Source organism: Equus przewalskii, chromosome 13 (assembly GCF_037783145.1).
Source record: "Equus przewalskii isolate Varuska chromosome 13, EquPr2, whole genome shotgun sequence".
Taxonomy (NCBI): domain Eukaryota; kingdom Metazoa; phylum Chordata; class Mammalia; order Perissodactyla; family Equidae; genus Equus; species Equus przewalskii.
Window position 1 is genome coordinate 19686891 of NC_091843.1, and position 26189 is coordinate 19713079.

Sequence of the window (26189 nt, forward strand, 5' to 3'; positions counted from 1 at the left end):
GAGACACAGGATGCCCCATGATCTAGGACTGAAGGGGAACAGGAACAGACAAATCTGAGCAATCAGAAATGCCACTTGTCTATCTTGCAAAGCATTAAGCGACAACCCTTTTAAAGTTCAAGCTGACCATGTGGGCTTAGAAGAGTGTGGCAGTGAGGGAGTCGAGAGGCTGGGAGGGTTTTCTCGTTCTTCTAAAAGTGAAAAGTGCTCAGTTGCCCCAAAGAGAACCACGCCAAAATGGTGGCCAAGTCCCATTGCCAGCAGAAAGCATGAGAAGTGGCTCCTTTTCACATGATGGTGGCTTGTCTTCAAACTCTGAATGAGGCCACTTTTATACTCCAGATCCTCATTCCTGTCCCTGAGGGCCAGGGTGAGTAGGCAGGAAGAGAAAAAGCACTCTTCACAACCATCCTGAACACCTTCTGAATAGTCATAAGCTGGGTGGAATTTGTGTAGTGAAGAACATGAATCTTGGCCTTAGTCAGACCTGGATTTGAATCCGTGCTCTCTCACTTACTAGATTTGTGAACTCAAACAAATAGACTACTAACACTGTCTACCTTAATAGTTCCCACCTTAGGGTTGTTGTGAGGATTAAACGAGATGCTAGTAAAATGCTCAGCAAATTACCTTGCACATAGTAAGCACTCAAATAATAGTAACTCTAATAAGAAGAACAAGAATAATAGTAATCATGATTATATTTTGGTAGTAGCAGAAGTAGAAGTATTATTGCCAGTACTCTAGGAGTTTATCCATCAATACTTGTCTTCTTGCTCTGGAGTAAAATATTCCATCAATGTCCATTCACTCACCATACAATGGATATTTATGATGGACAAACAAGATTCTACTGAGCACCGTGGAGGAAACAGGATTGTATAAAATATGATCCCTTCGCTTAGATACTTATAATCTAGTTGGGCAGATAAGAAATGTAAATGTAGATAAGCAGTTACAAGGTGCTAAGGGACCAGTGTGGTATAAACAAAGGCTATGGGAATTTAGATAGTGCTCTTTTGGCCAATGTGATCAAGGAGGCTTTAAGTTGGCCTTGAAGAATGGATTTGATTTCCTTTCAGTAGACTCATAGAATTCCAGGCAGTGGGAACAGTATGTGCAGAGGCTTGGAGGTGGGAAATAGCAAACCTTCAGGGAATGATGAGGTGTTTGACCAAAGGTTAAGTGAAGGGCAACTTTGGAGGAAAAAGTGAATTAGTCAGTTTCAGCCAGGAATGGCCCCAAGTGAGGTCACTGAGGTCAGGCAAAGCTTCAACCCCTATAATCCCTTCAGGTGTTCACAGCCAAGTGAACCAATCTGATTCATGCATAGATAACCTAAATATAAAATGCCCTTGGTAAGTACCATGAGAAAGACAGTTACAGATCTTGGACGCCTTAGGTGTATGGAGGAGCAAGACATTAACTCCAAATGGGAGAATCTGGGCTATCTTATTGGAACCGAAGGAATCTTAACCAGACCCAGGAGGACAGAGGGACTTGAAGAGGTAGAGAAAGACATTACAGGCCAAAGGGATGATTGAGCTATGGCTTGGAGGTTGAAGAGGACACTTACTTCCCAGTGAACATGGCCCATATTATGTTTGTGGGCTCTCAAGCTTATTCTATTTTGGGAAAAAGACCAATACAGTTTCCTGCGTGTCACTGGGATAAAATGGAGGACAGATGAGAAAGACCTCTCATGTGCTTTTTCTTCACATTCCAAGTGAGATGTGTCTCTTGTAGGGAAAATGGAGTGGGGCTGATTATTCCCTTGACAAACAAACAATGGGGAAGATGATCATTGTGGTGGTCTCTTAGGCCACCAGTGCAATCAGGATACTGCCTGTATCCTCTATGTCTGGGCTCATCTTCTAAGGAACCAGGACAACTGCCCATTTTATCCACTGTCTTGTGTCACTCACTGGCCCCACCCAACCTCATCAGAAAGGGTTTACCTTTCACTAGAAGGGACCCAACTACTTCAACATCAAAAGACCTGTCCAAGCCAAAGCTCTCCTTCCTTCCGAGCCCCCATCTTCCTGACCAGGCTGTGCTCCATCTCAGTATGAAACACAGAGGCATGATTTTTTTATCTGTGTTTCAGAAAAAGGGGAACAGAAATTCAGCCTCTACTAAATGTTTGTCATTCAAGCCTTGGCTTCTTTACTTTATTACTTTGCTGCCTAGAAAAAAAAAGTGAAAATCAGGAAAGAGAAAGAACAAGCTCAGTGCCTTTCAGATTTGTTACTTGATGATGATTTTGTTGTCTACTGGCGACTTTATTTTGATGTGTGTGTATGTTCCTCTGCTCCTCTTGAGCAAACAGGTTCAAAGAAGCATTACCTGAGAAGGCAGCACTTGTCAGGCAGGTCTGCTGTCCTCTAAAGAATTGCGGTATCTCAGCTTTGAAATTTCTCAGGCACCTGAATTAAATGCTAGTTTACCACTAGGTAGCACCGAGTGTAATGCCAGTGTCGTATTACAATTAACAGTAATTCTGGTGGCTGTCATCACTTACTCTGAACAGAGGATCTCCACAAAAGTATGACACTGTTACGGCTGCTAATTCAAAGGCATTGTGTGAACTGTGACAGACCCTGGTGCGCCTTTTATGCTTATTCAAATGAGTAAAATCTAGCAACTTAAATGGAGTGGAGGGAGAAAAAGTTGTAACACATTTCCGTAGATGAGCCCAGAAAGGGTCAGCTTGGGAAAAAAAAGTTGTGTTAAGGAAAGTAATTAAACAGAGGCAGACGGATTGAATATTAGTACTTTTACAGAGTAAATGAGGATAAATTCTGTTAATTATGTGACTTTGCTAGTATTAATGTGATAATAAAGTACTCTAATTCTGGAGAGCCTTGTCACAATCCCAGATAAAGCAGTGACCCTTCCACTAGGTGAGACCAAGAAGCGACTTACAAAGCTTTCTAGCAAAAAGCAAGAAATCAGAGTTAACTTTTTTTTTTTTCCACTCTCCGTGTTTAGTATAGAAAACCGCTACCCAACGCTGTCATGAGACTGTTGGTGAATGGGCTGTCTTACTTGAGGCACGAAAGCACTTATTGCTTGCTTTTATGTTTAGTTCCTCAGGGAAGAAATGTGAGCAATTCAAAGAGTATAAATAGCCCAGTGCAGATTCGAGTACAACGATTAACAGCACCAAAAAGATTATACTTGGAACGCTGGTGAAATTTCGGTCCTCAGGACTTTAATCTTATAAAAGTTTATGTCATTGTGAATGAGTTGAAACTGTGTTCAGGCAACAGACAAATACAACTTGATTGTTTGCCGCATTATAATTATGGTGGGAGCACAGAGGAAAGAGTTCGGGGATATTTATTTTGGAGAGTCAGGTCAGTACCCAGTGCACGTGATATTTGAACTTGGTCTTGATTGATGATTAGCTCTTCAGGTGAGAAGGGATGGGAGAGGGAAAAGAGGAAGTATGCTAGGAGGGAGCCACAACACATGCAAAGATGCAGGGTTGGTAAAGCAGAAAGAGGGTTGAGGGAAAGGAGAAGTGGTCCAGTGTGGCTACAACATAAGCTTGGAGGCAGAGTGGGAGAAAAAAGGTTGCAGGGGTAGGTTTGATCCAGATTGTGAAGGAAAGGGATGCTTCAAGGGCAGAAAGAGGCTTAAAATTTTTTTTTTGAGTCCATAGGTATGTGCACAGATTTTAACAGACAGTGTCTAAGGACTGAGAGAAATATAGTAGCTGCCAGTGCGTGTTGATTGCTACATCCCCCAGAAGTACGGAGAACCTAGGCTCCTGGAGAGCTCTGTTCTAGCTCTTAGAGCACAGGCTGCCGAGTGAGACCCTGCATTCAAATCATGTCCATACCTGCCATGAGCTGTGTGTTGGTAGGCAAGCTCCTTAATCTCTCTGTGACTCAGCTGTGTTCTTACCTGGAGAACAGGGGCAAGGGTGGAGGGTGAATGGGTGGATGGGGGAGGGTGGGTTGCTGTGAGGATTCAAGTACGCACTAAGCATCGTTCCCGGCACACAGTAAGCACTCAATAAACATTAGCTATGCTTTTACTTATTACTATTTCTCTAAGCCTAACACTTGGTTAAATATTCACCTAGGCTACTTTGTAGCAGCCTTTTCCTTAAAAAAATCAACCATGATCGGAAGGAAATTGATGTTCTGAGTCCTCTTGGACTAAGAATCATCACACTAGAGGGTGCGTGCAGACTTGATCCCATAGTTCAAGGAAAAATGCACGAAATCCTGTATTTTCCCAGGCTTTTCTTTGAGAACAATTTATCATCATTATCTTTGTAAGGGAAGAGCCTTCTCTTTTAAAAATAAGACTTAAAACACTATGTGTTCAGGGAAATCATTCTGGAAGTAGACTGGTTGGGGAGAACACATACTGTGGTTCCAACAGACCCAGTACTCTCTATCCACAGCTCTTGGCTTAACTGGGGTGGGGGCATTGTGTCAGGTTTCAACCAGAGACCTCCGCCTTACATATGGTAGCCATCAGCAGCAGTACCCCAGAGGCAGAGATCAAAACTCAGGGAGAAGAATCAGGGACGTCTGTCGTGGCCTTTCATAGCCACCTGCAGCTTCTTCTCTGCTTAACTCTGAGGATGCTGTGCTTTGATTTAGTAAGGAAAACTATTCATTTATCGCCATTTGAGTTATCTCTTCCATGTTGTGTGGATCTTCCCATCATACTTAAGAATCTAGTCTTGAGTCAACTGGGAGAGACATTAAAGAACAAGTATGTGTGCTTGGGGCAGGGGCAGGGGTCTCCCATTGTGGTCTCATTGCAGCGGGTGGGTCCTTAAATATCCCTGGGGCGGGACTTATTTTCATCTGTCGCTCTACAAGGGGATCTGGCCAGAAGTGCTGAGGAGGAAGTCCTGTCGCTTTGTCACCGTGAAAAGTTAGAAAATTCAGAAAATTGGGAATCCATCAGGCATTCTTGCACTTACTTGTTCATTCATTCAGCAAATATTTGACTGCCAGAGGCCTAGCACTGTCACGGGGACTGAAGGGAGGGCACTGAGGCAGGATGCAGGGAAGGCATCCCTGGGGAGGTGACAGCTAAGGAAGACCTAAAGAATAAGAAAGAACTAGGGCCTGATCATTCCAGGGCCCGAAGTGGGAAGAGCTTGGCATGTTTGTGGAAGTGAAAGGAAGCCACCGTGGCTGGAGTACTTGGGAATTAGAACAGAAGCTGTCTCTAATCAGCTCGGTGACTTTGGCCGTACCACTTGACCTCTTGGAGCCTCAGTAGACTCATCCATCAAATGGGGGTGACTCTACTCGCCCCTACCACATCCTTCAAGAGTTTTTTTTTTTTGAAGAGCAGTAGGAAAGTTAGAAAAGAAATTATTTTTTTAAAAAGTGAAGCATAGTTTAAAAAGTATAGCCTATCTTTTTATTATTGATTTAGAGAAGAATTATCGCCAATAGAACTTAGCACAAGTTTGAATGCCTGTTTTCCATCTGAGGAGGTTTATCCCCGCAAATACCAGAAGCTGGCTCTTATCTCATAGTTTCACTTTCAACTCAGCCCAAGGGTAAGCAACGAGCCCTACACTCAGTCTTGCTCTCTATTATGAGGCCATATCCTGGCCTCAGATGCTGATTCTGCCACTTACAGTGTGTATGAGACCTTGGGCGCTTTTACCAACCTCTCTGGTCTCAGTATATTCATCTGTGAAATGGGGATGTTAACGGGGTTGTGGTAAGGATTCAGCGGAGTGATTCCTGCAAATGCTCAGTGCCTGGCACATGCTGAGTGAAATGGGGGCTCTCTAGGTGAATGATAGTGATTCTTAACCCAGGAACGCCTGGCCAGATTCATGTGTCCGCCAATTAAATGTTAAGAAGGGATAAAACTTGCTTGTACTGGGTTGACGGTGTCTTCTTTCATGGTGAAAGTTCCAAATTGCTGACTTTCGAGGCCACAGACTCTTTAGAAGCCGGGAGAAAGGCACCGAGTCAGGTGTTTTGTTTCTTGCATGGTTAATTGGTTGTAAAATGCTGCTAAAACTTACTGCTTCTGATTGAATTAAGTGCCCTGGGAAATCCAGCTGTGCACAGGCGGGCACGGGAGGTTTTCCCTGTGTCTGTATTCACTGTCTGTGGACAGCCTCATGCTGGTAAATAGGCCCTGCCTTCACTTTCGCTTCTGCTGCAGATGCTTCTCTTAACTTCTCCCTTCACACAACACGTCAGCTGTGAAAGTTCTGGGAGAAAATCAAGCTTGACTACATCTGGATTTCAGGTGAGAAGGATTCTCAAAAATAACGAAACAAAGCATGCCATTACTTCAAAAGCAAGAGCTACTTTTGTTTTTTCAATGAGAGGAGTCCCATTTAGAGGAGTCACAGGGGTCCTTCTTTTATTTTTATTTTTTAAAATTTAAAGAGGGGCACAGGAAGCCCTGCCCTAGCCTCACAATCAGATAAGTCGCTTCTACTTTGGTTATTACGGTTCAGAGTAAGCGATGCAAACTGAAACCCCTCTCCCAGATTTGTTCTGTCTGTCCCTAATGTTGTTTGGAAGATTGGCAAATTTCACACTTAACAATATGGATTTTCAGCTTCTCTTGAAATAGGAAGCTCTGGCAACACTGTCCCCATATTTCCCTGTGGAGTCAGATGGCTGGAGAATAGTTGAGGCTGTACCTTGTGGACAAGGCATTCATTCCTCAGTTTATGCAGTCCTTGGTACCATCTGTAGTTTTACATGCCACTTAGTTCGCTCATGGACATTACCTGCCTGGAAATACATATTCATATATATGATAGTGACTTGAGAGGAAGCCATAAGATGTTGAATTTGTACAGCCTAAAGTTATCAGAGCTCGATAGAAGAGAATATTTTTTCTCTTTCACACACACCTTTTTTGGGACCCTCCCTTCTGCCACCTTCTCAGCTTCATCACTCTGTTGACATCTTCATCTCCACTTGGCTCTACGTTTCTTGGAGGGAATTTTCTGTTGTAAGCTCCCCCTATCTGCTCTCCTTCCTACTTATCAGAGCTTCCTTGTCCTGTGATCTCTGTTAGGTGGGATACTAATGGATTACATTTTATTATGGATTTATCTCTAAGTATAGAATTTTCCAGCAAACGCAGCCTCACATTTTTCCAGGTTCAACTCTAATAAAATGGAACCCATCTCCTCTTTTAGCCATTCAAACAAAAGTCCTGTGATTAGCTTGGATTGGGCCTGACTGGCTTGACTTGGGTCACATGCTCATCTAAAGCAATCACATAGCTGGGGGATGTGATGCCATGACTGGCCAGGCCTGGATCATGGCGCTGCTCTGGTCTGCTGGTGGAATGAGTTCATGCTGCTGAAATACATGAACTCTTAAGTTAAGGCAAGGAAGTTCTCCAAAAGGAGAATGGAGGACAGTGATCAACATAGGGGAAAATGGATTCTGGGCAGTCAACCCACAGACTCCTTCCACAACTTTGTGAAAACTCTGAACCCATTCCACAGAAAAGTATGCACAAAAATTTGGATCCAATGTTGGGGTATTCAAGAACCCCAGGTAGAGTATCCATGGACTCTAGGTTAAGAATATTTGGACTAGATAATTTCTAAGTTCTCATCCCATCCAAACATTCTTTGTTTTATTAAATGATCGACCAATTTTCATGATAAAATAAAAGCTTTGGAGTTTTGTTTCCAATGTTGCTGGTTTAAACTGAAGCTAAGAGTGACATGTGGTGGGGAGGGCAAGGGAATGTGACCTGTGAGCTACAAACCTCCATCGGAAAATCTAAATTGTGTCATTGTTCGTCTACAATATGCTTTAGTTTCACTTTCCATCAGCAGCCTTATGATATGAGAAATGGTGCTTAATAAAGTGTCAGACTCTATTTTGCATCATGACTTTAAAATGATAAATTTCTTCTTGTATTTTTATAGACTTGAACACACAGACTTACTGGATTGCCCATAATATAAACTGGAATAATTTGGAGCTCATGAGATTATTGTCAGTGCTCTGTGGGCATGATGCTCGCTGGCCATTTCTATTTGGAGACTGATCCTGAACCTTAAATACAAATTAAGGAGTCACTTGTTTTTGTCTGAACTCAGCTTGTGTGGCCATGTTGGAATGCGGCGATTCTTTCAAATGAAAGCCATTGCTCAAATTAAATTCATTATCCTCAGTGGTGTGTGAGCCCAGAGATGGGAAGCAACACATGGTGCTGTTGAGATTGGGACCAGGGAGGATGTATCCAGAAAAGTGAACAGACAAATGGAGTGAGATTTTTTAAAGGGTGATGATGATTTAAAGGGGCTTCAAATTAATTTTTATCCTTAGCAAGACTCCTCGTTTTTCATTTGAGGACCAGCTTCTTCAGCTGATGCCTTTTTCTTTTCTTTCTTCTTTGCTAGAAAAATGAGCTTATTTCTTTTCGTTGAAGCAAAAATTTGTCAAATATCAGCCTTCTCTGGCGATCGGGAGCTCCTTTCTTTCTCTGTGGCTTCTGCTGGGGATGAGGTGCCATGGGTGAGGGAATTTAATTTTTCTTTTTACTCAGAGTTGATTTGACATAACTTCTTGTACTGAGTTTCAATGACACATGGTTAGATGTCCATCCCTTCTCTGCAGTTCACTATTTCTGGTACATAACTCCATCATTGCATTTATCACGATATTGACATTGCTGTTGATTTTTAAAAAATAAATTGGATATCAATTCTCAAGGTTCGGTGTACCTCAAAATTATTTGGGTACCCTACCCTCTAAGCTACTCCCACCAGGGCGAGTTTTCCAAACAATTCTGAAGCAGGTGGCCTGAGAACTGCACTTTGGTGAGCTTCCATGAGGGCAGGGACCAAGTGGTCGCCATGCTTGTGATTGGTACATAGTAGGTGCTTAGTGAATATCTACTGAATGAAGAATAGACTGAATGAGTCAACAGGTGACTTAAGGAAATGGCTGTACCAAGAAGTAGCAAACCATCAAGAGTTTTAAGTGCTGGGTTTCAACAAAGTCATCAGAAGGGTCCGTAGAATTTTGGAGAGAGGAGATCCATTTGACTCTGTTAGTTACATGGCCTTTTGTCCTTTTGAGTTATGGCTAAATGTTTGAAGAACAATGGCAAGTCTAACTGAGAGATAATATTTTTAACTTTGACGTTGAGGAATTTTTAAGTAGGAACTTGAGGACATCAAAGGTGTGGAATCTGCCCAGTTACTCTTTTATGAATTATGCATATATGAGACTAATAAATGATCTCCTTTTTACAGAGTGTGAGATGGATAGCTCTTCACTGTTCTTGTCTGAAATAACTGGCAAATCTTAGAGCATAAAGACTTTGGCAAAGACACTCATCATTTTTAGTTCCTCATTTATCAATTGCAAAATGGGGGCAACATTCCGTAGGTTCTATGCTGAATGATACTCACTTCAATTTTTACAAAAATAAAGTGTTTATTTTTCTTAAAATAATGACCTATTCACAGAAAATTCAGAAAATACAGAAAAAAATGGAAAGAAGATAGAAATAATCTTTGTGCTATAATTCAAAGTTACCTGCCATTAATATTTACAGTCAGTTTAAGTCAGATACTTATTTACTGTCTTCCATATATAGCTGCTAGGTGCTGTGGGGAATAGAAAGACACTCCAAAGGGGTCTATAGAGTCATGGAGGGGGCAGATGATTACTCAAGTAACTGGAGTACAAGATGTGAAGACCAAGTGTGGCAAGAGCTATAAGAGAGTAAGGAGGAAGTGATTAATTCTAGCCGGGGTATTTGGGAAGTTTTCATGGGCACAGTGCATTAAGCTGCACCTGGAGGGGTAAGTAGGATTGTGGGAAGCTGAGATGGTGTGGGAGTGGGGAAGGCATTTCAGACCCAGGAATGAAGCCTACAGTGAAGGCAGGCAGGAAACTTCATGTTCAAGCCGTAGGATGCGAGTGAAGCAAAGAATGCTGGAAGGTAAAGGGTAGGGGAACAATGTGCCTGGAAAGGTAGAATCTTGACTTTATTAGGGACTTTGAAAGATTCCCTGATCCAGCGCCTGCCAGAACACCCACAACAGATTAATGCTTTATGACTATTGAACCTTACTTGGCAGTTACTCAAATACCTTATCATCCTCAGAGTCAAAAAGTTTTCTTGGAAGTTCGATTTTAAGTACTTTCCTTGTCTTTTATTTTTCTTTTGGAGAAAAAGTTGAACCAGTCACTGTGATCATAGTACAATTGATATTAAGGGAGAAGGGTTGATATGTGTTAGGCTCTCCAGGAATATTTGTTGGTTGAGTAAATGAATGACACTGAATATTTTTACTTCATAAAGTTTTGGGAAAAAATAGTGAGTTGAAAGTCCAGGAAAACCCACATGCTTTAGTTACTGTGAATTTGAACTTCTTGATCTCTCTCTGGCATCTGTCACCTCCACAGGGGAAATTAATATTGAAACCCCTTGAGTCTTTAGGAGGAAAAGTGAAATTCTAACATCAGATTCTAAATGAATCTGCTTTAAAATTTTAAACACAGGAATAGTAAACAGAGGAGTATGAAAAGCCTTTCGTTTTCAACCTGCGGCTTTCTGTCTGCAAGAAAGACATTCAAAGGTAGTGACTTGTGGAACTGGTGTGTACGTATAGTATAACTAAATCCTTAAGATGATGTTCATTGACTCCTCCCAAGAGACCCAGATGACATTGGTTTTACTTTGACTGTCATTCTCCAAATTTGGTTTGGCGTCTTACGAGACTCACCCATTGGGCTTTCATTATGGTTAGAATGCACTGGAAATAGGTGAGACTGGTCATGAGCAAAATCGAAACACGTTAAAATTTATAATTGTGAATATTCGACAATACCAGAAATTTTTTTGCTGACTTTAGCTCTAATTTTGAATGAATCTGGTGATGATGATAGGAGTACAGCCAATGAGGTCAATGACCTGTACTCCCGTAATATAATATATATAACATACAAAGAAATGTAGTTCAATGGATGTGGGCTTTGGAGCCGAACTGCCTACATTCAAGTAAATCCCAGCTCAACCACTTGCTAGATGGGGCACCTTGGGAAAATTACATAAGCTCTCAGTATTGTTGAGATGAGAATAGAGCTACTACTTCATAGGGTTGTTGTGAAGACTAAATGGATAGATACATGTGAAGCACACAGAACAGGGCCTTGCACATGATATACTCATGTGTTTGCTCCAATAGCTACTAAGTTGAGGCATTGATACTCCTCCTACCTCACTTTCATGCTTGGCTTTGTGATATTGTTATTGAAGCAGAGTTGCCACATGCATTTGCTTCTTTTCCAGCCGGGGAAAGGATTTGTACCAGTGACCCAGAATTCCAAGACCTGATGCCTGTCCCAAATCTCATCCCCGGGTCTGCAGGAACTGTGTGCCAAATGATTCCTTGCAGATGGTGCTGCTTGTGATGGAAACAGTTTAAGACAAATATGTTCTTAGTCTGTCCCCAGCCCTGAGAAGGACAAACAGACACTTGAGTTTATCTGCCTAATTCCAGCTGCATATCAAACTATTAGGATGACTTCAAGTGTCTGCCGAGGGCTGCTGTTTGTACCTTAATACATTTTGGCAAGAAACACTTGGCGTTTGAGTAATCTTTGTAAAAGAGTGTCCCCAAAGATGAGTGCCTGCACTATGACACACAAGCTTACAATTGTTTGGTCGTGTCATACTTTCTCATTTAATTCCCAGTGAAACCTTACAGCAGTTGGTGGTAAGCTACAGCACCGCTACTCTGACTTCCCTCTCCCATGACATTTCTAAAGAATTGCAATTTATTTGTTCTCCATTGGCCACTGGTTATTTGTCTTCTCCTCTCCCCTTTCACTATCCTAATGGTTTCCCACCTTTCAGATTTGACTTCTAACGTGAAGAGACCCTATCTGCAGTGGGTCCTTTTTCTTAAAACTATTTTAAATTCTTTCATTCATTGCTAGGCTATCCAACACCTTCTTTTTCAGTAATTCCTTGCCGCCAATTATGTCCTTCCATCAAGGCCAAACTCTGAACTCTGAGGTAATGGGTGCTTTTCAAGTTGATTATGTTCATGCCTTCAGGCTGAGAGCACTTTCCAGAAATGCCCAAGATCTGAGGGACCTTGGCTAGGGGAAAAGGTAAACTCCTTGAAGTCAGTGGCCAACAATAGGGGCAGCCACATGCTCTCCCCCTGGGATCCCCAAGATAGTGTCACAAATTGGTGGCATTCCACCTTCCACTGCGGGGAGCAGGGAGAGAATTTGCTTCATTTGCGTAAAATCTCCTCTGTGATCTTTCTTCTTCCCTTTCTGCTTTGCCCACCTCTCAAACAGAACTGTGGGGGTTTGAGTCAATGAAGGTCTTCTCTCAGTAGTGCATTTTAATATTAGAATAGGAAAGGAGGTCAGGCCAGAGGTGAGACACCTTTGCCCTTACATGGGTTCAGCCTCCTCAGCCCACCCATATGGCATTCCCGGACTTCTGGCTAACTTACGGGTATCATATTTTCACATGGATGAACTGTACTCTACAGCTTCTTCTGTGTACTAGGCACCCAAAAGTGTTGACACTGAAAATAGAGTTTTCTCTTTCTAGCTGTTTTGGCTCCCCTTTTTTTAAGAGAGATCTATTTTTCATGGCAGTGGCCATGGGACTCTTGTTTACCGCTCCTTGGATGGTGAGCACGGGTCATGATGGCATTTCTGAAACAGCCCCTGGCAGCTCGGGTGGTCTGGTAGGGATGGGTACTTTCTGATTAAATATTTTAAATTTGGGAGCATCCTTGTACTTCTGGAAAGTCCTCCTTGGTTACATCTGGGCGGTAGATTTGGTCACGGAGTCAGGTGGTTCTGCGCTTCATTGTCAAAAGGAAGATGATGGGGCAGTTTATGGAAACAACTCCTCCAAAGAGGCGCTGTGAATCATGAGACATTTCCCTCCCTGCCCTCCAGTGAGTGTGTGTGGGAGCAGCTTGAACTTCACACCGAAGGGCCCCCACAGTTGTTTCCACACAGCTGTTTCCCGCATCAGGCCAGAGCGAGTCTTCGTGTCCTGAATATCTTTGGCAAGCATCATTTGCCACATAACCATCTGTGGGCATAAGTCAGAGGAACTTTCGGGGAGCCTTAAGACTGCAAATGGGGGTTTTATGTCTTGGTTTAGGTGTGCCTTGATGCTTTTCCTTTCCAGCCTGGATGTTATGAGAGCAGCTGAAAACATCCAAACGTGATTTTTCAGAATTTGGGTGGGGGAGGTAAAAACTCAACCTGCTCTGCCCAGATCTATTGCAATGCTTTGCATAATAATTAATGATGTACAAGCTGTTGTCTAATGGATGGTTTTACTGTGTGTGCCCTTCAGGTGTGACTAGCTGGAGTCTTCCATGATTTAAGCCGCTACCTCTCTCCTTTATGTGTCTTGGCCTTTGGGTAAAGCTGCTGTAGTCATTATTGTCTCTCCTTCATTTCTTTTTCTTTTTTCCTTTTTGTAGGTCATTTAATGAAACTTATAGTTCTCCTTGGTTACACAGATCTTTGCTTCTTTTCTTAAGCTTCAAAGAGAGAAGAATATTTTTTGTATCTGAAAATCTCCAACATCTCTGAGTGCAAGGGATTGAGAAGTTGCTAGGGATAAATGGTGATGAAAATAATTATCCCTTCTTCTATGCCAGTTACTATTTAAACACTCTACCTCTGTTACTCATTTAATTCTCAATAACTCTCTGAAGTAGGTTCCATCATTTCCCCTGTTTTACAGATGAGAAAATTGAGGCAAAATAATTTGTCGAAAGCTATACACTTAACTAAACAGAAAAGCTAGAATTATGATGAAAGCCACGTGATGGTCCTGGGAGGTACTGTTATTCCCACATTTTAATGAGACCACTGAGGTTCAGGGAATTGCAGAAATTTACTCAGACTTGTCTATCTCTAATCCAAGCTCTAGTCCAGTATACTTGACTGCTGTCTTTATTGTAGAATGTTCCCATTTCTACCTCTGGGAGGTCCTGGATTCTGTTTAGTTGAACAAGTATTTACTGAAAACTCACTGGGTTCTGAGTCTATGCCATGTTCTGGGTATACAGAGATGGTTTTTTGTTATTTTACATCCTTATATAGAAGGGTCAGATCCTGTTGGCTAACTCAGTTTTCCTTTGGGGAAGCCTAGAAATACCTTTGCTATCCAGCACTGTGCTAGTCACATGGAAACTACTCAATATACTGAATATCTATTGGTTGCTAAAATGTGAAAAAAAATCATCGAATAAACAATTTTGTTCCACAAATGTGTGTGTTTGGTTCACTTAATGTTCAATGATAGGCTAATGTCCTCCATTAGTCTGATTGATGAAGCTAAACACAACTTTTAATAGGATGTCACTTTTGGTTTTATGACTGTCAATTTCCTAATTAAAGTAGTAAACTAAAAAGTTCAAAGCTCAAGTGTTGAGTTCCTATTGGGTGGGCTTCTGAAAAACTAACATTATTTTGGGAAAATCATACAACTAGAGGTCAAGACATGCGGACTATAGTTCTAGGTCTCATAACTGTGAGTATTGTCATGTCTCCTGATCTCTCGATTTTTTCATATGCATGATGAGGAAGTTAGACTAAGTGATGGTTAAGGTCACTTGTAAAGTCCTATAATTCATGGAGAAAACTCATACCATAACGAGTCCTTTTGGCCAATGTAGAGTATTAGTTTAGTTTTGACAGTAGATAAATATCTTAATTTTGTTGAGTCTTAGTTTTCTTGCCTTTCCAGTGGGTTGATAGTTTCTGGCATGCCTGTTTATAGGAGTTCTGTGAGGATTCAGTGAGGTATTGGGGATATAAGTGCTTTGAATAGTGTAACACACTGTATGAACACAAGATGATATTATTTCCATTGAAAGTTAACAGAAAGGTGTCTGGTTTCTTGCCACCCCCACCCCCCAAAAAAGAATGGAGTTTGGTCTTGGTTGGGCTGTTTCCTGGAGTTTATGGAACTCCTTGGAACTACAGGGTCAATAGGGGCTTTGTCCTGCCTCAGGTCAGTTTCTCATGGTTGGGGTAAGGCTGCCACACTCTTTCTCCTGACAACACATTATCAAACACACCCGCCACACAAAATGTGGTAATTCGTTAGACACAAGTAAGGTTTTGAGTTACAATAACCTCCGCTTTTTTAAAAGCCTCCTCGGAATCTGAGATCCTCAGATGTGCATGTGTCCCTGGGTTTACAGATGCCTGAAAAACAGCCTGATAAGTCATCCCAAAAATTTGTGTGCCACGTCTAACTCTGTCTCTCAGTGGGGCTATTTTTAACTCCTACTTCTGACTCCTCTCAGCTCCTTTAAGAAAGTGTGATCCGAAAGGGTCAGACATTTGGCATCTACTTAGGGGAAAACTTTGAAAGAATTCCTGAGCCTCCCCCTGGGGTAGGACTGGCTTTCTCCAAAAGAACGGCCCTACAGAGCGTCTTTGCCACATAAGGGCTTGTGCGAGGCCTCAGGCACCAGTTGACACCGTCCCTTCCCCACGACAGATGGTCAAGCCTTCAATTTCAGCAAGCGATCTGCTATCGAGAGGGCGGGCAGGAGATTCTGCCAGCATGCCAAGTGACAGGGCAGCTTAGGGTAACGGGGATCCGGTGTGTGCCCTGCATAGCTTTTGTGCTAACGATGGGCTGCTGACAGGCGCCTCGCTTCTGCTCATCGTTGAGGCAGAAGATCCCCTGCTCCCTTGATTCTGTTTCTCTCTGGCAGAGCTCGCGTCCTGTTTGCCTGTCTTTCAAAGTCCATTTTGGCACCAGATGGACCCCCTCATGGAGGCTAGCAGTTGTCTGAGTTGAAGATGCCAGAGGGTGTGCTGACAGCTCCTTCTAACACAACCTGAATCTGGCTGTCGGGTCTGGGCTCAAATGGCTTAAACACACACAGGCGGAAAATATTATCAACCCTGGGGAACCAGGGAGGGGGGCCCACTGGGAGGAGAATGGCAATGACGTCTCCCTCCGCAGTGTTCCCATGGCCGGTGTGGAAATAATAATACTAACAATTACTCTTACTCATACAATTACTTTTATTAGTACAATTGCCGTTGTGGTTTAATTGCTGTCAATGGTGAAACTAGTATTAACATCAGTACTGCACCACTTCTATTATTACTAAAACTAGTATAGCAGAATGGTTAAGAGCACAGGGTCTCTCTGAGTTTGAGTTCTAAATTCATATGTACTAACCTTTGGGCAAGTGATTTAACTTCTCTGAACCTCAGTTTCCTCATGTCTAAAATGGGATTCATAGCAGAGGTTATTTAGGAGGATTAAATGGGAAAATGTATTTGAAGTTCTTAGCACTGTGTTGAGCCTGAGCCCTCATACATGGAGGCCATGATTATGATTACCGCCACCATCGCCATGCTTACCATGTGCCAGCAGGCACTATGCATTATCACAGCCAATTTCCACGACTGCTTGATACAACAGGGACTGTTATTACACCCAATTTATAGATAAGGACAGTGTGGTGCAGAGCAGTTCAGCTACCTATCCCAAGTCACAAACATACAGTACTTGCCAAAATAAGGATAAGCACCCCATTCTGGGTATTTCTAAAGGCTGTGGCTTTTCTACGAAACTGCACAGACTCTTCATGTCAACATAATGGTAGTCAGCCCTGTTCTGGGGCTTCGGTGGCTTTTAAGGATGCCCTTCCAACTAGCTGTGCTGGAAAGACACAGCCAGTTTTCACATTTCAGGTGTCTTCGGATGTAGGCTTTGTCCCCAGCAAGATGGTAGACTCACTATCCTGAGCTCCCCAACATGAAATAGTTTCTGAAAGCCATGTGTGATCACTGGGGCCACCCAGCACTTGCCCTCAGAGCTCAGCAGAAAGGGACAGTGCAAAGGCACTTAGGATTGTGACCACACCCTCCAACCCTTTTCCTTTCCCCAGTCCACCCTGTTGAAAGGAGACGAGAGTCAGGACCTGCAGACTGCCCTGGGGAATGACAGTGTTGCTCTTTGATGTTCCATGAGTCATTTATCTTGTACGGAAGCTTGATAAACTTTGGCCTCTGTGGAGAGATCCTGGAAGTAGGGATGAATGATTATTCAGAAGCCTGCTTTTATTGATGGGCAGTTGAATGTTGAGTGATGTTGAAAGAGCCATTTCAAGAAGATGTTTACAGTTTAAAATGTTATTTTTTGGTTGACAAAGTCATCGTCTCTCTTCAAATAGTTATTCCCACACTATACTCCCCTCTTGGCAGATTCTAAGAGACCAGGGAGGAGAGACGTTCTTCTGGGACTTCTCTCATTTTAGTATTCAGAAATTGGCTGAACTCGGTCCGTCTTTGTGCTGTGCTCTCATTACAGAGGACCCCCCGTGTTATTTGGTTGATAGACTTTGTGCTCAGAGCTAAATCCAGACGGAGGCACTATGGCATGACAGTTCTTCACAAATTGTGTGTATTGAGGTGGGAATTTTATTCCAGTGTAGACTTGAAGTGGTGGAAAGGCGAAGAAAAGAACATTCCTATAAGAATTTAACTGACCAACATTTTAATTCATTCTGATATTTTTGGATAATATTTGGGCCTAGAATCCGCAGCTCTAAAAGTAAAAAGGATTGAAGAACTTTAGGTGGCTTTTAAAATGCTTATTCCCCCAAACATAGGCAGGTGGAGAGGTTTAATTGCAGATGGCCAATGTGAATGCCCTAATTGCACAGCTTTGATACCGGCTGCCTTTCCATGATGGACTTTAACAACTGTGACATTAGAAATAACTCAGAACATTATAGGGTGACCATCTAATTTATCAGCCATACCAGGGTGCTTTTGAGAGTTAAAGTGGGTACTGTTAATACTTACACTAATACAGCTGGTGTAAACTAGTATTGTTCTTGGTACATTGAGACCTTTGGTAACCCTAGCAAATAAAACCCATGGATCTCACTGTAGAAGCAATTCAGGGACCAAGGCGGCAGTGAGGCAGGACCTTCCTTATTCTATCACAAATAGCTTTTGTCTACAGCAGGCAATGTAAGAAAAACATATAGGAAGTATTAAAAAAGTCAAAAGACGTTAGTCAGTGTGTGAATCTTACCTATTTCTCATGGGCACTACTGATTAGAATGGTTTATCTGGAGAGGCTAAGATCAAAAGTGTTTATCATCTCCTTGTATTCAACATGTATTTTGGCTGGTTCATCATCTGTGAATTTATGGGGCTTAAATTACATGTTGTTGCTGGGGACCATGAGTAATTCTCAGGCAATTATAGCCAATTGGAACCTACCTTAAATTCTGGTAGAAACTTTCCCTCTGTATGAGTGAAAATACTTCCTTGGGGGCTTAATTTTTTTTGTGAGATCTGTTGGCAGCCATCAGAGTGTTCTCTTCATAAGAAGGTCCAGCTTGGGTGCAAAACAAAGGCTGATGCCTTAAACCAAATACTGGCTGTAACACCACTCTGAGTATTTCAGAAAATGCACAGAGACAACAGAATGCACAATGCAGAAGCAACTTACTACTTTCTTCCCTTCTTTGTCTTGAATGAAATGCTAACCATGGTAATTTGTTTTTTCACAGGTTCTTCTTGAAATTTTTCCTCAAATGTAACCAAAATTGCCTAAAGAATGCAGGAAACCCACGTGACATGCGGAGATTCCAGGTGGGTCCCTCTTGCCTTTCTTAAATCCCAATAATGACGTGAATATCAGGAGGGGGGTAAAAAAGTCTGAGGCAGAAGAAAATACAGAGTACAGTTGTTCCCCAGAGGTGAGGAGCAGGTGAGGCTCTTGGTCCCTCAGGTGTCTGCACTCTAGGAGTTGTTTTCATTAGAGAAGAGTTGGGACTGAACCACCTGCGTTCACCGGTTGAGGCATTGATGCTCTTTCGACTTAGTTTGGCTTCCTGAATGGACTCACAGGCTTAAACTTCTGCAGGTTAAGTGAAGTACACAGAAACGATTCATTCTTTGCCTAAAGTTTCACAAGTAGAAAACTGGTAAATAAGAGCTTTCTTCTGTTGTAGAATGATGGCCCCTTCTTCCTTCCTTTCTCTCTGTTCTCCTCTTCCCAATCTTGGCAATTGTTAGCAGTAATTATCTATTAAAAATGGACCTCTGAAGACGCAGGGCATAGCTAGAGCAATATGGATGACACTGAGTTCTGTTTCAGAAATGTCCTTGTATGGCACGTGTAAATGTTCTCAAGTATCAGTCAGATCTGCCACCATTCAAAGCACAAGTGGTATGTTAACCTCATATGATTACACCTTTACTAAAGGAAGAAGATATGAAAACAAATGTGTTAACTTCCAAGACACAAAATGGTGGTTGGGTTTTAGGAAAGGTTGCTAAGTTCTAGATGCAGTGCTTCTCAAACTCCAAAGTATTGAGAATCACCTGGGGATCTTGTTAAAATGCTAATTGAGGTCTAGGGTGGGCCTAAAAATTCTACATTTCTAACAAGCTCCCAAGTGACGCCAGTGCCAGGGACCACACTTTGAATAGCAAGATTCTAGACCTTTGTGTTTCTCTCCATCTAATTTTGTGGTTAACTCATTTGCATGGTCAATGTTAGTTTCCCCATATTTCTATGCTCCTACGGTTTATTAGGGAAAACAGTGTGGTGTTGAAAGTGTGCTTTTAGCTGTAGTTAGTCAGCTTTAAGTGTAGATTGCAATATATGATCTCTGAGAGAATGTTGAAAAATTTTAGCTGTGCGTTCTCTGATGGGAGAAAAGGAAGGGATGATTCTGAGCATTGATTTTTGGATGTCCAGATCTCTTAGTCTCCAAGATGATTATTTTTTTAAGAAGTGAGACTTATTAGGCTCATGAAAGAACAAATTCAGTGGAAAGAAGACATTCTCTCCTGAGATTCTGAAGTATTTCTGTAAAATCATTTTGGCCTTGCCACCTTTTGTCCTCACAGAGATGAATGGGGAGAATCCTTGGATTCCTAGTGTCCTGGGAAATGTTTCTCCCGGTGAGCTCCTGATCCCACATTGGTAGACTTGGGTGCACTCATTCCCACACAGGAGGTTTTGTGTTGAGTTGGAGTCAGCTTTGCTGGTGAAACAACACATGTGATGCCACTAAGTGTGTGTTGCTAAGTATCTTACAACATGAGGTGGGGTTTCAGTATGAACCCTTTTGTAGCTTGCTTTGGCCTTGAGATGAGCCATATACCTCCTTTTACCAAGCTTGGGTTAGGGACAAGGCATATCCAGGCACAAACCAATTTATGTCTAATAAAACATGTCTAGTAGACATGTGTAATGCCTCACGAATACCAGGATCACGTTTGCTGTCTCTCTCAGGGCAGCAGTGCTAGAGATGAACTTTGCTGACATTGAGAACCTATAAAAGAGCATTTGTCTAAGACTTCTGTGGCCTTGCTTTCTCTCACAGGACCTGCTAGTGAAATGTCTGAAAGTCTTGAATTATAGGAAGGTAGCGATTATTTGAGATGAGAAACAAGCCAGTCCATTATTTTTGATAGTGTCTAGAAAGCTTTATTTTTGCAGACAAAATAGCTCTTCTTTGTTTTGTAGAAGGGCTACTGAGACGAGGAGGCATGAGTTAGATTTCTGGAGAGTCTTGAAATCTTTTGGAGCTTCAGTTTCCTCAACTATAAAATGGGTAAAATGATGATTCTGCTTATTTCAAAACATATGAAAGAAAGACAACATTTTGCATGCATAAGTAATTTGCAAACGATAAAACATAAATGTAAGCCTTTGGGGAAAATACTTGTGATAAACTAAAGCTGGATCATTAGTTCAGTAGAGGGTTTCTCAACCTGGGCACAATTGACATTTTAGACTAGCTAATCTTTTGCTGAGGAGCGGGGTTGCGGGGGGCGGGGGCGGGGGCGGGGGAGGGTTGTCTTGTGCATTGTAGGATGTTGAGCAGTTGTCATTGGCTTCTACCTACTAGTCCCCCTCCAGTCATGACAACCCAAAATATCTCCAGACATTGTCACATGTCCCCTGGTTGGGGTGTAGGGGGCAGTGCAAAATTGCCCCTGGTGGAGAGGCGCTGGTTCAGTCCTATACCTGCTGACCTCTGACACACTCTTCCAGTTGACAGTGCTACTGTCCCAAAGGGCGCACCCTTTGATTAAGCATGAGAGCTGCCCGACACAAGGTCCATACTGTGCCTCAAATGCATATGATTTATCTGAACCCTGACAATGCTCCTTCCCATGATTCTCCAGCTTGTCCTAAAACAGACAGACCTCTCTCAACAGGGGCAGCTACCTTGGCCACCACAGAGTTCATTTTTTGGTTGAAAAAGAGCTGTGTCTCCTTCTATCAGCAATGACAAATTCCTTACCGGGTCTCAGATTTAACCTGCTTTATTCTCATTACCCACTCATTACTTCCCAGGGAGAGGATAGAGGGAGACTATGGCAGAATGAACACTGACTCATTGTGTTTTGTATCTCTGTACATGTACATATTTCATTAATTATCATTTTTACACAATTAACACATGGTCTTGTGCATGTAGGTATGCAGATATTTATGCAATCATTGAATGGATAAATTGCTTCAAGAGTTAAAGTAAAATCTCAAATGTCTCTTAATTCAACCTTTCCCTTTTTTTCTATAGTCTTGTTTCTTTCATGGCTATTTTCTCCGACATTTCTTTGCATCACTTCATGCTGGTGGCCACTCCATCCTTCTTGAATTCTCCTTTTGCTTTGGATTTCATGGCAACATTCACTCATTCTCAGCCCCCTCCAAGGAATGCTCTTTGTCTACTCTGCTGCAAATGTTGGTATTCCTCACATTTCCTTTTGATATCCAGATCTTTTCTAACTTTATAGGCTCTCTTGTGTAGCTTTTCTACTCCCAGCATCTTAATCACTATTTGGGCTCCGAGGACTCTTGAGTCTGGGTCCCTGAGGCCTGACACCCAAGTACAGACCTCGCCATCCAGCTGCCTGCTGGCTGTTTCCAGGAACTTCAACTCAATGAGCCCCAAACTTTATTGTCCTCCTCATTTTTTTTTCTTTTTGTGCCTCCACCCCAGCTGGCTTCTTTGCCTTTGTTCCCTGTCTTGGTTCATTCCTAATTGCAGTAAGTGCTGGGGAGATGACAGTTTATATTTGTGTCTACATTCAGAGTGTTCCATATACATGTGTAGAATTGTACGTGTCCATGGGTGTACTTTGATGTATTTTACGTGAGTTATCATATTTATCTTCACAATATCCTGCTTAAGAATGTGCAAATATGGATTGTTTTCATTTTACAAATGAGGGATCTGAAGATTAGAGAAGTTAAGCAATTTGCCCAAAGTCACACATCTAGTAAGTAGGAGGCAGTGATTCAACCCAGTCAGTCTGACTCAGATATTATCTAATGTTGTGGAACAGTAAAGAACTTGTCCAGAGTCTGTGGGCAGATACTTAGGGAGTCAGATACAAGGAAGTCTCTCAAGATCTGAGAACCACAGCAGCTACCCATGAATATTTGCTGGAATCTCAGAAAAGCCAAGGAGGGGTTTTCAAAAGAGGCGTTTGCCCTAATAGAACCCACAGATACCGTCTGATGGAGAACATCGGTATACTACTAAAGTTTATCAAGCAGAGGGTGGAGTTGTGCAGAAGGGGAGGAATTTCAGGGCTCTTCCTGAATGGAACCACAGTGTTGGTCAGTTTTTACTTGTATGAACTTTAGAAAAAGAATTCAGTACTCAGAAGACTGCCTAAGCTTCACTTAACCTATGGAGGCTTTGGACAATTCTCCAGGGCAGGAAAGACCCCTCTCCTAGCTGGAGCCTGAGTAAAGTGGCCCCTGACATCTCCCAGTATTCTGTTAAGAAATCATACTGAAGTTCCAAAATCTTAGGACTGAACCAAGAAGGGGAAGAAGGAGAAGATTAGTCTTCCCCGCAGCTGTCTTGGCTGACAGAGGTGTGTCATAGAGACACTGGTCGAAGGTTTCCTGTGAACAAAACATATCATTTCCATCGTTTTTCTCAAAGGACAGTAATTGGGAAGCCGGTTTCAAATATCTTTATGTTGATATTGCCTCTGAAGGGGAGTGAGAGAGTGTCTTTTTGGCATGAGAAAACTCTGATCTACTCTACGTCTCAATGTGGCTTTTCCCAGTTACATTGAAAACCCGAAACCTGGAGACATCTGATTGAAAATGTGCTCTCCTGTCTATTAAGTGGGCTCTCCCCACCTGTCCTGGCTGCTGCTTTTCTCTCATCCCATTTTGTATGCTTACCAGGCCAGCTTGATCTTCATGCAGCCATGCCAGAGCGTGTCTCCTCTGAACAGCAATCAGGGGCCTGTGTAGGTGACTGAGGAGGACATAAGAAAGGTTGTTGATCTCTTGACATGTAAAGACATTCTGTCAAGCAAACTCAGCCTCACAGCGGCTGAGCTTCTGGTGTGTAAACAGAGACTGCTTAATTACACAGGTCATGTCAATTAGCGTGACCTTAGCATTTTCAAGAAATTAATCACCTTCCGCAGAACTTGACTGTGTTCATACTTTAAGGCAGTATGGAATAAACCTTGTAGAAAATCTGGTATGACCTTTTTTTTTTTAAATTTACAATGGATGTTTTCTTTTGAAATCCCCAGGCTGTGGTTAGGGTAACAAACTTACTTAAATACAACAGTGGATACAGACTTCATTCACTTCTTGTGGGTGTGGGGAAGTGGGGAGGAAGGGTGAAGGCAGGGGTAAGCTAGGGATGGAAATGGCTCATGACAGGGAGAAATTCACTGTGACTAAATGAGCCTGTTTCTTCATCTTGACACTAAAAAGATGCTAATGTCAAAGGACTGTGTTAAAACCATGTCACGGGTCTGGTTTTTAACTGACAGGAGCTAGACAAGTCAAGGTTAAGATTTAAATCCTTGTCAGTAGCTTCCCTTGTTGGGGCTGGCAGAATGAGGATGGTGAGGGGAGGAACAAGAATTGAGTACAAGTTATCATCGCAGTAGATACTGTAATAGCCAGAGACTGTAAAGTATACATTTCCAAATTCATCTTATTCCCTCAACAAAGTTTTTCTGGAGGCTATAAATCTATATCCACGTATAAATGCTAGATCAGTGACTATATATGAATATAAATGTAAGACATATTCATTCATCCATGCATGCATGCACTCAGTAGTATTGATTGACGCGGTAGGTGGTGAGTATATTGTGATGAACAAGAAAGACAGGATGTTGCTCTAATGAAACTTTTATCCTAGTTGGGGTCTATTAGTTAGGATAATACTTGCTGCTGTAATACATAGACCAAAGACTATATAATGGCTCATGTATGACAGAAGGTGATTTCTTGCTCATGTAAGTGTACAAAGCAGGTGTTCTTGTTGGTGAGTGGATCTTGTTCATCTAGTGATTTGGGGACCTGGAGTCTTTTTGTTTTGTGTCTCCACTGTCCCCTAGAACCTGTGGTCTCCATCCACCCAGTTGAAGGGTAAAGAGTGCATGGAAGGCACATATGGATTTCTTAAAAACCTGGGTTTAGAAATGATCTTTGTCAAATCTCACATTCCACTGGCGAGAAGTCTGTCACACGGTCACATGTACCCACAGGGAGGCCTGCAAACGTCTAGTTGTATAGCCCAAGAAGAAGAGAAAATGAATGTATGGGGAACGGTTACCATCAGCTGCCACAATGTATACAAATTAATAATTGCAAATCATTAAAAATTTTAATTATTGCTCTAAAGAAACTTAAACAGGATATTATGAGAGGATAACAGTGTGGGATGTGGCATGGGAACCTACTTTAAAGTAGGCGACCAGGGAAATCTTCTGAGGAGATGACATTGAAGCTCAGAGCTAATGGATGAGAAGAAATCTTCCTGAGAAGAGCCAGAAGAATTTTCTGAGCAGAGAGAATAGCAAGCCCCAAATTCATGTTTATCTCATGTTTATCTGAGGAGATGAACAATCTTCCCCCACTTCTTAGTCGTTGGGAGTGGGGGATTGGAAATATGAGGAGAAACCACTAGGTTATTCATCCCGAATTCCCACCACAAGTGTGTGTTCTTTTAAAAATGATGACATGGGAAATGACATTAAAAGGCAAGTCTCTGCCTTTTTTTGTGCAAATTCTATAAATTTTGGAGAGTCCTTGTTATTTATTCAAAAACCCACAGAGCCTCTGAATCAGTATGTTATAGGGTATGATTAGAGAATTCTTAAAATGCATGCCCAGCCTCTGCAGTTTCTGTCTGCTTGGAAAGGCACTTAAATAGAGAAGGAAATATTCTCATCTCTTGTATTCTCGCCCCTGTCGCCCACCCCCTGCCTTATATTGTTTTGACAAACAGCACATCTCACAATTAAATTCTTTACCAACAGAATGCTCGGGGCCCGAGCTGCAATCACTCTCTTTGTACAGAATCATTTCAAGATGCACCACACTGATTAATTATACTGAAAGCAGCTCTAATGATAGTTTTAGAATACAGGATTAATTCACATAACATGGTAAATACAAATAGTGGATTTTCAACCTGATATATTAAACTATTACAGCTTATTGGGCAAATATGTATCTTGGCATGAGCCTTATGCTGGGCCTTGGCAGAAAATATGCATCAGTGAGAAGGAATCCTTATGAACAGGATTTGATGAGTGGTAACTTTACACTTAGAGGAAATAAATTCCTACTTTAAGTCCAGTGGCTATTGAAAAAATGTAACATACATTACAGGACAGATGTAAGTGTCTGGTTTGATCAGTGTTGCCAATGGATGTTAGCTCTGAGGATAACTATACTTATCGAGACCCACCAACAAAAAGCATTCTTACATTCTTCCACTGTTTAAGTTGTAACTTATAGAGATCTTATGATGTGTGAGACACTGTAGTAAGTGCTTTACATGTATAATCTTACTTATTTTTCTACTTCTCTTTCTCCAAACAAGCGCATTGACCTTCCTTCTCTTCCTTCATTTTTTCTTTCCTGAATATACTAAACTCTTTCCTGCCTCAGGATCTTTGCACTTGCTATTTTGTCTCCTTGGGAAATTCTTTTGCTATGTAATTGAATGACTAGATACTTCTTATCACTTAGATTTCAGCTAAAATGTCAGTCACCTCCTCAGAGAGGCTTAATCACCCAATCAAAAATAGCTCCTGCCTAGGCATCACCCCCTCCTCATTTTATTTTCTTCTTGGAACTTTCACATTCCGAAATTTGCTTTCATTGCTTACTTACTT

At 42.0% G+C, this 26189-nt stretch overlaps 1 protein-coding gene across 8 annotated transcripts in view; it reads left to right on the forward strand.

Annotated features, from left to right (window-relative positions):
* The window catches only part of EBF1 (EBF transcription factor 1), a 381387-nt gene that overhangs the window by 221213 nt on the left and 133985 nt on the right, over positions 1–26189 (forward strand). For all 8 annotated transcript variants that reach the window (XM_008515123.2, XM_008515135.2, XM_070570379.1 and 5 more), the window contains exon 7: positions 18557–18638. In XM_008515123.2, the coding sequence (XP_008513345.1) occupies positions 18557–18638 (82 nt within the window). The remainder of the gene's footprint in view (positions 1–18556; positions 18639–26189) is intronic.